Genomic DNA, 12888 nt, shown 5'->3' with positions numbered 1-12888 from the left:
CTTTTAGTTTCTTATTTGTATTCTTTTTTTTTCGGAGTACCCGAAAACTAAGGCTAAATTATTATTTTATATTTTTTTTAGACTCACATAACATGGTAGCCAGAGGGAACCTGGGAGCGTACTGGTTAGATACTGTGTGATACCTTTCCATCGAATTATTGAGACATTGTCTGTTGAGTAGCAGAAGTCTACGCCGCGTTTTGCCTGGTCAAAGCGAAGAAATTAGCTGTCGCGCTTATAGTTGCACATTTGTATGTGTTATAATTTTATTGTAATTTTAATAGATCAATTATCATTAAATTTAAATATGTAGACTTTAGAGTTAAATAATCATCTATTATTGTTTAAGTACAAAATTCATTAAAATTGCATTATATTGTCCTTTACATATAGTTGCAATGAAGCCATCTTAAGTTACTAAACAAATTAACATTTTATATGACCACCACATATATTTCCGTTTCAAGCGGAAATGTTCGTGCATTTCCGTTTTATTCAAGAAGTCCATATCAACATCAAGATGAAGGATATTCTAGATAAATTTAACACAAAGGACGGAACAATCACGCTTTTAACGTCCCGTGTTTTCCCAAATAACGTAACGTATCCACAAACATTAGTGTTTCAAACTCTATTTATACTCAACGATTTTTATGCTACGAGTACGTTTGACAAATAAGAAGGAAAATGGCTTTAAAAGAAAATTAAGTTGCTTAAGCTAATTTTAATTACATTTTATAGAACATGTCGAACGTACTAGATTAAAAACTCTTAAGCTATTACATATTTGGTCATCAATTAGTTAAAAATTAAATTAACCTAAATAATAAATTTAAATATTTTTTATGTTAGAGCAGGAAACCCAAAGGAAAGCTTCATTTCAAGAAATACAATACAAAAAATCCACTTAATGGAAATTGAATTCAGGAACCCTCCGATCAATCTGCCTCAAAAAATAAAAAAGCTAAAATTAAATATAAATAATTGACAATAAACGCAAAAGTGAAATACCACAAAATCAAATTTTGATCAAAATTAATGACTCGTCGCATCTGAAATTATAAAAGGGCGCGTACCTTTTGAAGAAACTAATAAAACGGAGACACAAAAGATGCTGAACAATGCCACCACGTAATGGCCGACAGACTCGGTCAGATTCCGGACGACGGATGTGACGTCACGCGAATCGTTTATGGTTTTTTAAAATAATTTAGTCCTATTTATTTATTTTTTCATATCTTCGCTCGGCGACGGTAAGCACGGCGTTGAGTTCCGCCAGTCAACGTGCAATGCCCAATGAAAATGGAGAGCGTAGAGTATTAACCCTCTGCCTGCTACATGAGGGATACAGCATGACGATGTATGAGTCCAGTCTATAATATAGACGGATAAACTCAATATTAAATATTATTCTCAATGTGAACCATCAAGTATATAATTAAACGTAGTGAAATATGATGCTAATAATATGTAAATGCATATTTAATTAAACTGGGCCGTTGCTGGTCTAATTGTTAGTTAGCGTTAGTGTCAGTTATCTATACCCAAACTCGCACTGTCCTAAATATAAAGCAGAGATCAAAGCTGTATATTAGACTATTAAACTATGGTCTAGAAGCTTATCTTAAAAATAGAAAAATATGGAAGAGCAAAAGTACCCTGGTACCCTATCGTAACAAACCTACGTTACCACTTTATCAAAAACTCTTAATGTTATAAGTATAAAATATACATTATATACAAAGCTCTAACAAAATTAACGAATTCGGAAAGAAGCTGATAAAATTGCTTAAATCACGTTGATTTATTTGAGCACGGTATTTGAGTATTCAATTGGGTTTTATCAGAATTTGACAATCGAAATTGAAATTAACTCCCTGGACTTAAGGTGTTGTTTTGTTTGCAGGTACACGGATCGTGGGGTCTGCCTGCATTCATCTGTGATGTGTATATCGCTATGGACGTCACGTCGTCTACTTCAAGTATATTTAATCTAGTCGCTATATCTGTCGATAGGTGAGCACTTTGAATAATTTACTTTTCCATAAGTACCACTCGTTCCCCTAATTTATAATAGTTGGCAAAGATAATATAGTGTTAAGACACTCATTTATTGATGCCTTGGTGGTGCTATAAGAAAGATTCACAATTTGAACGTTATAAGTGTGAATTTGTTCTCAATTTTAAAGAAAGATCGTGTTTTAAAAAAATACTTTTTTGTCCAGTTTAATAAGATAAAATGTGAAATTTCCAGACAAGCATATTACTTGTCTAAAAAAGGGTGAGAAGCAAAGACGAGAAACTAAATACTAGTCTAGTTTTAATTGAGCTTATAGATACTTACATGATTCCTTCAATACTTTTTACGTCTCCTAACAATTTTTATTATACCTTCAGGTACATTGCAGTCACACAACCAATCAAATACGCAAAACATAAAAACAATAGAAGAGTTTGGTTCACAATTGTCCTAGTGTGGCTAGTTTCAGCAGCTATTGGAGCACCAATAGTTCTTGGCTTAAACGACACCCCACACAGGAACTTCGATGAGTGCCTCTTCAATAGCCCGAACTACGTCATCTACTCCTCGCTAGGATCATTCTACATTCCTTGTATCATGATGATGTTCCTATATTATAATATTTTTAAGGTATTTATTTAGCTTTTGTACATATTTCATTTACTTAATACAAAAAGTTTAATAATTTAGATAATTTTCTTGTTTTAACTTTGATATTTGATTTTAATTTTTAATTGTTAATAATAATTAAGAAGTACTCCAAACTTAACGATAAATTAAGCGAATTGAAAAGCAAATATTACTTGACACGTTTGATGTTATTATAATTGGAACGTGACATATGATACTGTCATTTATATTGAAAATTACATGCTGAATCATAATTCAATGCTATACATTATACTGCAATTTCATTTTAATAAGAACATTCAAATGAGAAAATAAATTATTTTTAAGTAATATTTATTTAAAATTAGGCACTAAGAAATCGAGCCAAAAAGCAGAGAGCAGCGAAGAAACCGCCAGTCCCTGGTGATCCCATGACAGGACCTACAGCGGCCATAGTGATAGAAAATGTAGCACAAACTAGGCATCTAGAAACAGCGTTAGACGATCGACCGACTAATACTGGATCTGGTAGTAATGAAGAGGACCACGAGGACAGGTATTACTTACTTACCGGATATTTGGCATATCGTCTGATTGTATACGAAACGATTGTGGCTTCGATTCCCTTTCGAGGGAATTAATTATTTTCACTTCTTCGCTCTCTAGTAAGAAGACAAATTGCGGTGTTGAAATCTATCACTCAACCCGCAATGTCTCGAAAACTAGGCAGAAAATGGGGAAACCATAGACAAAAAGACTCTAAACAAGTAAGTTATTTATTTAAGGAAAAGAAAGATCAAAAGACCAAAAGATCAAAATGAACTAATTTTTATGTTTCGAATTAAAAAATTTTTAGAAAATACTTAATTTTTTAAACAATTATGTATTTGATAAAAAAAAACAGCTTCACGCTGTATCCCGCCGTATCCCGGCACTCCGTTCCCCATTTTCCGCCGAATTTTGGAATATGTATATTGCACAAGACGAAATCAATATTTTTAAAATAGTATTTCCATATACTCAATGTATATGTCTAGGATGAATTACGTAAAATAATGAAAACCCAAATTGAATTCAATCTAAAATTAGGTGCAGTAAATTATTTGCTAAATGTGCCACATGAGCATTAATAACATATATACAAATTAATCTAATATTTATAGCAAAATTATTATAATAATTTACTAAACGATCCAAAATTTAAGTTTCATAACTTTCTACTCATTTAAGCCAAAGTATCATCAAATCTTAATGTAATTACTACATCAAGATACTTATGAGAACTACTTTAAATTTAACTGACAGACGGGAAACATTCCCATATAATATAAATGCTAGCTGAACTAGAATTCGTTATAAGTGAGCCTGAATTTATATTTGTAATTAGTTTTAGTGAATCAGCGAATAAAATAGATTTATGATGATGAAAACGAAGGTGATGATATTGCTGTATAGTTTATTCCTAGCAGGGTAGGTTAGCAACACCAGACAAATATTATCTTGAATGCTGGTAGACCAGGAGGGAGAAATGAAAATATTTAAAATATTATAATCATTACAGTGTCCCATTGAGCCACAAAGGTATTAAACTTTTTTTTTTAGTTTTTCTCTGTATCCTGCATATATCAGGGTAGAGCAGGATACAGGCAGAGAACGTGGGAACCTAATATTAAGACACTCTGTTCCCATTAAGACACTTCCGTTCCCCATTTTCCGCCGAATTCTCAACGCATAGCGTGTGGAGTGGCCAGAAGATTCCCACTTGAGCGGAAAGCCCTCAAGTGGGTATCGAACCCTCAACTGTCGCGCTTACTGTGCCAGATAACAATTGATTTCAATAATAACATTTACACGGTAGATCGCGCTAATTAATTTCTAGTGGAATCTCGATACAAGAGAGCAAGCAGTATAGGAGCGTAAATCGTGTAATTATCTGAGAATAATTAATTAATTTGTTATTTCATAGCAAATGATAATGAAACATTATTTTGTTTAAAGCATTTTTTTTTTAATATTGCGTTTTACAGTTGTTATTAGTCTATTCGTAACCAAATGTATGTTTTAATACAAAAGTCAGAGAAGGTAGGTAGAATTATTCGAAAAAATTAGGGAATTTATTTTAGTATTTTTTTTACATGACCAAACTGTCAGAGAGAACCTAGTACCAAAATAATCTGTTCTCCGCTTTTTTCTCAATGTTGAGACATTATATATTGAGCTTCACACTGTATCAATAATAATAAATAATATAAACAAATAAAGACGTTCGCCTTTTCAGTTTCGACAAACGCTCAGTGGATCTGGAGGCAGACGCGGACGAATGTCACGTTATACCTAACGATAAGTCTACAGAGTTTATGCTGGCATCTGTCACTGATAGCAAAACAAAGTAAGTTTATAGTGGTACTTGAAATATTTTATATGAATGTTTTCTTTAGAATTCATAATAAAGTTTATTTTATGAGTTATATATTTAAATCCATTTTCTTTTCTTCACTTTCATTGCTATTCTTCAGTAACAATCTCTACAAAATTTAAACTATTAATATCACTAATATATTTACATAATAAAATTGTAACTGGTCGTTATCCGTACATGAAAGATATAGTAAAAAACGATCTGTTTATCTACTTGTCTGTTTGTCTGTGCGCTTGTGCTCGCTAATCTCAGAAACATGCAACACCTATTTATGCAGTTTTCAATATAGTATTTAGACAAACTTACCTTAATAATTAGTGTTTGTTTTATTTCAATGGGTTCTTAAATAAAAATAATATGTCGATATAAAGTATTCTAACAAAATTACTACATCAATTGCTTAATCTTTTTTATACAGAACTCCAAAACGAATTATTAAATCCCAACCTATGCAAGATCCTAATGGGAACAATGATTCTGGATATGCGCCGTCAAATCTGGAGGACACAGTGAAAGAGCATGTGTCACCACCCGGCTCACCATCTATGAAGGATGCCACAGTATTAAAGAACATGGGATGTGAGAGGTGGAAGAAGAACGGCAGAAAAATGGATTCAGATTCAAGGTACTAATGAGCTAAATTCAAATAAAAATTAAAAAGTGCTTTATAACCTATACGAGATATCCGATTCCTAAAATCTATAAGAATATAGAATTTTCAGTAAAGGTCATTTTTAAATATAGTCTGTTGCTTTACTTAGTTTAATAAATGAATAAACTATTTGTATAAAGTAAATAATTTTTGCTTTATATGGCTTTTGGTCTCATAAAAATCTTCGTTAGTCAGATTGAATTATTATTTTTTACTGGTGTAACTCAACGCCACGTTTTAGCTTGTCACCAAGACGAGAAAATTAAAGTAATTAATTCTCCCATTAAGAGCCTACAACCATTTCGATTTTCGTTTCTTTTTTATTTTAAATTTAAAATTAAAATCATTTCACAAAGTTACATTTCTACAGAAACGCATCAATTGCATTCCGATCTGACGACGATCTTGGCTCAAGTCACTACGATATACGAGACGGATCATCTTGTAAAAAGGAACGGAAAGCTAGCGCAGCAACAGCAAGGTTCACTATCTATAAAGCGAATAAAGCGAGTAAAAAGAAGAGAGAAAAATCATCTGCCAAAAAAGAAAGAAAAGCCACTAAGACACTAGCTATTGTTTTAGGTAAGTGACCCTCCCATAAAGCTATAACACTAAAATTGGTGAAACTGGAGAATAAAGGAGCATAAAGATTCTTTATGCTCTCTCCACATCAGTACTACCTCAAATAAAAATCTATATCTTATAACGTTAATATAAGCTATTACTATCTGAAAATCCTATTTTTACAACAAAATATTTGCCTACAATAAATTCGGTGGTCTTAGTTCCAAAAAAACGGGCGATACTAAATTTACCGAACTTTGCCAAATGGCTCACCTTTCGCACGAACTTGTTAAAACTTAGTTGCTTAGGAGTTATCTAAAAACGCGAAAACGAAGGTGGAAATTCAGTGAATATCCTTTATTATTCGACTTACTAACTGCTGTATAAAGTTTGTACTTGGCAGGAAATTGAGGATTTATTTTGTGACTTTATCTATCGAGTAAGGCATTGCTCGAAAAAATAATGATTGCGAAATTTTATATTTTATGCTACGTATGTAAATTTTTGTGTTATTTGCAGTTTTAGTATTGTAAATGTAATTGAATTTTATATAAATATTCATAAATAGCAGTTTTTTGAACCCAAGTTGATTGATTATCATCCAATTGCCCTTGTATTGACATTAATACTTTATTCAGTCGTAAAATAGAGAAACGAAATATTAGCTAAAAATGGGAACGGAAGGATCTATTTGAAAAGGAACAAGCTGTCTTAAAACTTCTATTTACGACGATAGTAAATAACTATTATCATCAACATTATTATAATAAAGATTAATAGTTATTTACTTAAAAATATATTAAATTTATTTACTAACTACAATATTTTTACAGGTGTTTTCCTCTTCTGCTGGACGCCATTCTTCACGTGCAACGTACTAGACGCAATTTGTGGCAAGCTCGGCCTTCAATTTTCTCCTGGAGTCACCGTATTTATGTTCAATACGTGGCTTGGTTACATCAATTCCTTCTTAAACCCTGTCATTTACACCATTTTCAATCCGGAATTCAGAAAGGCTTTCCGGAAAATACTGAAATGTAGCACCTAGCCCGTGGAATATTTGGTCGTTTTCACGCAATAGATCTCTATATACAAATCTTGTATTTACCTTGAAATGAACTAAAAGTGGTTTGTGCTTAGAGGGTTGTTATATAACGTGGTTTCAATTTTGAATAACGTATTGGTATGTTGAAGTGTAATAGTTCTACAACGAAACAGTTTCTATTCAAGACTTTCAAGAGATCTAATAAACGGCCAAATATATTAAAGTGATATTTTAGTGTCTAACTTGTAGAATATTAGCATATCATAATTAATAACAATAATTTATTGACTAAATAAATAAGCTTGCTCATTCTAGTCTTCTTATCAGTATTAAACTAAAAGACATGTATTATTAATGTATTACTGATGAATTATCATTGAATAATGATCTCAAAGTAATTAACTTATATACTGTATTGTATAAGTAATGATTCTAAAAAAATAATGATTAGTCGATATAAGTTCTTGAATAGATTGCTCTATTAGAAATTAGAATATATTATATAAATATACCTAATACCTAAATACCTAATACAAATTTTGTACAGAAGTTGAAATCGAATGCCAATATATAATGATATTTTAATTGAATTTTGTTATTATAAAGGTTGTGATTATAATTTACGTTTATACAACAATTTAACTGTTTTGTGAATTTCTAATATTTTTCTTAAAAGCTAAATAAGCGTATGTAAATAGTTTATTATTTCCGTATAGCCTTTTAAATTATTTATGTCTCGTTTTAGAAAAAAATTAATGTTTTATATAAAGAAAATAAAAAAAAATTATGGCAATAATACTTTTCGATCGATCATTACGTCGATAGATTAGCCTTTTCCGTCCATTTTTTTTTCATGAATATTAGTTGTTTAATTGTTGTTTTAATAAAATGATAGTTTGATAATTCTCTTTTTTTTTCTATGTTACTCCTTGGCAGAAGCTAACGCCGCCTTCTGTTCTTTTAGGTAGAAAATATTTTTTAATATATATTTATATTATATGCTATTAGTACAAATGTAAAATATCACTTAACTATTGAGTGCGTGGACTTCAATAATGTTTGCGGCCTCAAATAATTGTAAATTACTTAATACTATGTAAAAATTGTTTAGGATTATCAAATGGACATAACTACACCCATAGATGACAATTAGCATTTAATTTGCGTTAAATTTATTTTTTTATATTGACACTAGTGGACCCGGACGCGGCTACGCCTGCTTAAACTATAAGAATATTTATTAAATATATTTTCAGTTTTCAATAGAATTAGTAAGAATATAAGTTTAAATAATCAAAAAGAATAATAATTAGAGACATATTATTAGAAAAAATATCTGAGAAATTGAAAACCAACATAAGAAGTAAAAGTAACTAAAAAATATTCTTAATATTAGAACCTAGAACCCGTACCTAAAAACTACCTAAAAATATTTTTTGCCAGCAATATCAAATAAAATAAGAAGAGAACCAAAGTGTATTTTAAATTAATTATAAACAGCAAATAAAGTTCGAAAATGTATGAAAATTTATAAAACCATCAACGTCATCTGCCCGTTCGCGTCGGTCATACTCATACTATGCCGCCCGAAGGCTAGGTCATTCCGAATCAGTGATATCTTTTTAATTATCTATTAGAATGTTATACAGTAAACTATAATTTCAATCTAGATGAAATGCTAAAAGTGACTATTATATTTATTTTCATAAGGATGAATATCAAAAAGTCGCGGTAACGGTTGCGTAGCGACGCGACGGTTGTTATTAACATGGCAGAATAAATTGCCTGTCAAATTAGAAAGTACTTTAAAATATATTAGTTTATATGTATAATGTAATGTTATATAGCCTATAGCACTTCTGAAGAATGCAGCTTTCATACAAAACAAAAACAATGTAAATCGGACCAGTAGATCCGGAGATCTTAGCGTTCAAACAAACAAACAAACAAACAAACAAACAAACAAACAAACAAACTCTTCCGCTTTATTATATTAGTATAGATATCACTCATTTGATGCGACAAGTGCTAGTCGGACTCGCCCACTGTGGGTTCCGTACCATGATTATAAATCAATGAGAAGTAAAATAACTACAATTACAAGTTTGTAATGATGTTTTTCTATGAAATACCTATAAAATTTCACTGGATTTGGATTTTTTTCTTTATTGAAATTGTAAGATCTAACTACGTGCCAAATTTCGTAAGTGAAGTCAGGAAGTACACAGTGAAAATGTGGAATAAATTACCCATGCCCCTTGCTCTATTTTGGTTGCGTTGACTGAGAATCTTGATTTCTTCTTCTTGCTTCTTCTCCTGAAATATTACAAATACGTCATTTTTGTACAGATTTATATTAAGTTAAACGCTAATTAGCGTCTCTGGGTGTGATTATAATGTTTGTACAAATATAAATACATGAAATATCCACGAAGTAATAATGCACGATGCGATTTGATAAGGTAGTATTAATAGTAGAACTCATATCATAATATTTATGTACTTATTTATTTATTAATAGTAGTGCAGAATTATAAGAACCTACAATATAACTAAGTATCTTTTATCATTATAAATATACCATATATATGAGATGTTTATAATAACAAAAGTTACAAACTTTTTTTTAAAGTTTTAAGTTTTGAGTTTACAAAGCTAACATAATATTATAAAGCTCATTACTACTTCATTTAGAAATGCTATAAGCCTAGAGAATAATTTAAATTATTATTTTTATTATAAATATTTATTTACTTTTAAAAATATTCTCCTAATCAAAGTTTGGGCGCGACGTAAAGTAGAGAACGAAGTGTCCTACTTCAATAAATTTTCAATTTTTGTCTCAACCCAAAATATTTTCTGAAATGCATATTTTGCACTTTTTTCTTTCCACGTAACATTTTTTTATAAATCACAAACAATCATTAATATACGTTAATTGTTTTTATCAATTGCATTTAATTTGCTCAATTACTGTGAAATTGTATTGTAATATAAAATAAATGTAGAAAAATAATAATAATTTATATAATGAGTGTGCGTGTGTGACTAATTATAAGAATATATTATATAATTTAAATTTAATTTGTAATTATAGATATATCTTGTAAAGTTAGAAACTGCTTTAATAATTACATAAGCAAATAGCTAAAATTAATAAGTTAGTAAAAATATTTATAAATATGAGTTTGTAAATGAAAACTACCACTTCTGTAGTACAATTGAATATTTTTTATTTTAATTTAATGGGTTCAAACCAAGATTATTTTCATATAAAAAAATAGCATTATGACAATTACTCTTCTTACTTTTAAATAATAATATAAAATATATAGAGTTATTTTATTGTAAATACAAGCAATCAAACAAATCTAGTGCAATATTAATATACTGAAATAATACTACTAAGATACTTATCTACTAAATAAGTCTTCGTTAAATTATGAACTTGCTACAAAATTAGCAGCTAAAAGTTATAATATAAAATATATTATTATTATTATAAGTATTAAGAAATCTAAATCCGTTCTAAATATTAAGATTATAATGATATAAGATATGAAATTATTATAGAGATTATCAAAATATTATTTATTGTTGTTAACTGACTTTAAAGACTTTTCAAAAAATATAAAAAATGCCGGGACTTCATTGTGGCTTCTCCACTACAACGCGATGTTGTAAAATAAAAATTCTATATTTATTTTCTTATTTAAATAAAATACTCAGAAGTCCGTGGTGGCGCAGGGGCACAAGCGTGTGACTGTAAACGATTGTGGGTTCGATTCCCACTCGGGGCAACGAAATATTTAACATTTTCATATTTGCGCTCTGGTAACGAGGTAGCCCGCTCCGTTGAGTTCCACTACTTACAGGCCACACGCATTGAGTCGAAAATTCGGAGATATCAATTTAATGGGAACAGAGTGTTTTAACATCTGGTTCCCAGGTTCCTTTTGCCTACCCTGGTATGTGCGGGATACAGCGTGAAGCTAAAATAAACTCAGAAGTCGGGTAACTTAAATTAAGCAACTCTATATTAGGTACTTAGTGGATCTCTCAATGAAATTAGTTCTAATATGCTTATAATAAAAAAATATATTACTTTATACTTCGTTAAATATACTCAAAATGCCAAATGTTATTATTGTAATATCTGTCTGTATAATACGGTAAAAATGACAAGTGCTTTGTAAAAAAATTTTTTAAGCAATCCAATCCATTTATTTACGTATGTATGTAAAAGTAGTATTTTAACTTTCTATGCGACGTTGTGATGAGTTGAAAAATATATAATATTCTGTTTTTATAAAACGACTTTTATTTTCAACGAACTGCCCCTAATATTTACCAATTAATGAGAGCTGAAAGTGGAATACGAATCTTAACACTAAAATGCATTTTGATGTTTTAAAGAATTAAAACTATAAAAGATATTTTTATAATTTAAAAACAAGGGAGCTTCGCCTCCTGCTCGTTTCGCTCACCAAGCCCGACTTTAATTATTAAAATATAGCATCGTTTCATGAACTTATTTTTGTTTAGAATATAAAACTTAATAATCTATACTAATATTATAAAGGGAAAATTTTGTTTTATTGAACGCCCAATTCATATAGGAAGATTCGAATCTAGAACCTTTACGTACCTTTACAGGTACGCTGGAAAAATTAAAATTGTAAATAAAAAAGTAGGTAGGTACATACCTAATATGTATGTATTTATGCCAATGTGATGTTGGCTGTGTTGGCTGCTATCTAATTAATTAATATATTCGATAACAATTTTATTATAATTGAATGAACATAGTTTCTACTTTAAACTAAATTATTTCTAAACTTTTTAGCATAAAACAATCATTAACTACTACTATCTGCTTAATTTAAAAATATTTTTTATTCAACTACATTAAAATTGGCATTCTATAGATTAATATTAATTAGTTGACATCAGCGGGGCAGGAAAATAAAAAAATGTCTATCTGGAAGGAAATATATAATTTTCTTTAGTATGTCTTTCTACTTATGCGGGTGAATCTGCTTAACGGTTGAACCGATTTCTATGACAGACATTGAAAGATTGAGGGGGCTGGAAAGCAGCACACAACCTAAGCAACCCTACTTGCTTATCTCGAAATTGATAGGAAATCACTTAATTTTTTTTTATTAAATGCGACATTATCTGCAGACAAAATCAAATAAAATCTCAAAAGCTTTGAATTACGATTGCGATATACGATTGTAAGTGTAACACCGGACCACAGATAACCATACTTAAATAATCAACCATTGTCCTTAAATACATTTAAATTACATATATTAAGTAAATATTCCTACAGTTAAAGCGGGCGAAGCTGCGCGGCCCGCTATTTATAAATATATTAAAAATCACTGGAAAACATCCATTTTACACAGAAACTGTTTGTAATAAGCAGTCCCGTATTAAATTCAGTGAACTCCTTTTGTGTACGACCTGTGACGTATGCAAATATGAGTAGGACGCTTTGTTCTAAACAGAACGTGAAACGCCCGCTAGCTTTCAATATTGTGATGTTTATAATTATGTACTGTATTATTTAT

At 30.1% G+C, this 12888-nt stretch overlaps 1 protein-coding gene across 1 annotated transcript in view; it reads left to right on the top strand.

The window, feature by feature from the left end:
* The window catches only part of LOC146531062 (dopamine D2-like receptor), a 163000-nt gene extending 154343 nt beyond the window's left edge, over nt 1–8657 (top strand). Inside the window, exons 3-9 of the mRNA XM_085199045.1 lie at nt 1907–2016; nt 2398–2650; nt 2998–3185; nt 4908–5018; nt 5467–5673; nt 6071–6282; nt 7098–8657. Coding sequence (XP_085055171.1) covers nt 1907–2016; nt 2398–2650; nt 2998–3185; nt 4908–5018; nt 5467–5673; nt 6071–6282; nt 7098–7312 — 1296 coding nt within the window. The 3' untranslated portion in view covers nt 7313–8657. The remainder of the gene's footprint in view (nt 1–1906; nt 2017–2397; nt 2651–2997; nt 3186–4907; nt 5019–5466; nt 5674–6070; nt 6283–7097) is intronic.
* The last annotated feature ends 4231 nt before the right edge of the window (nt 8658–12888 follow it).

This window comes from Heliconius melpomene, chromosome 16 (genome assembly GCF_056956725.1).
Source record: "Heliconius melpomene rosina isolate 202511_hmr_F chromosome 16, ASM5695672v1, whole genome shotgun sequence".
In the NCBI taxonomy this organism is placed as follows: Eukaryota; Metazoa; Arthropoda; class Insecta; order Lepidoptera; family Nymphalidae; genus Heliconius; species Heliconius melpomene.
This window is presented reverse-complemented; position numbering and strand designations above follow the sequence as displayed.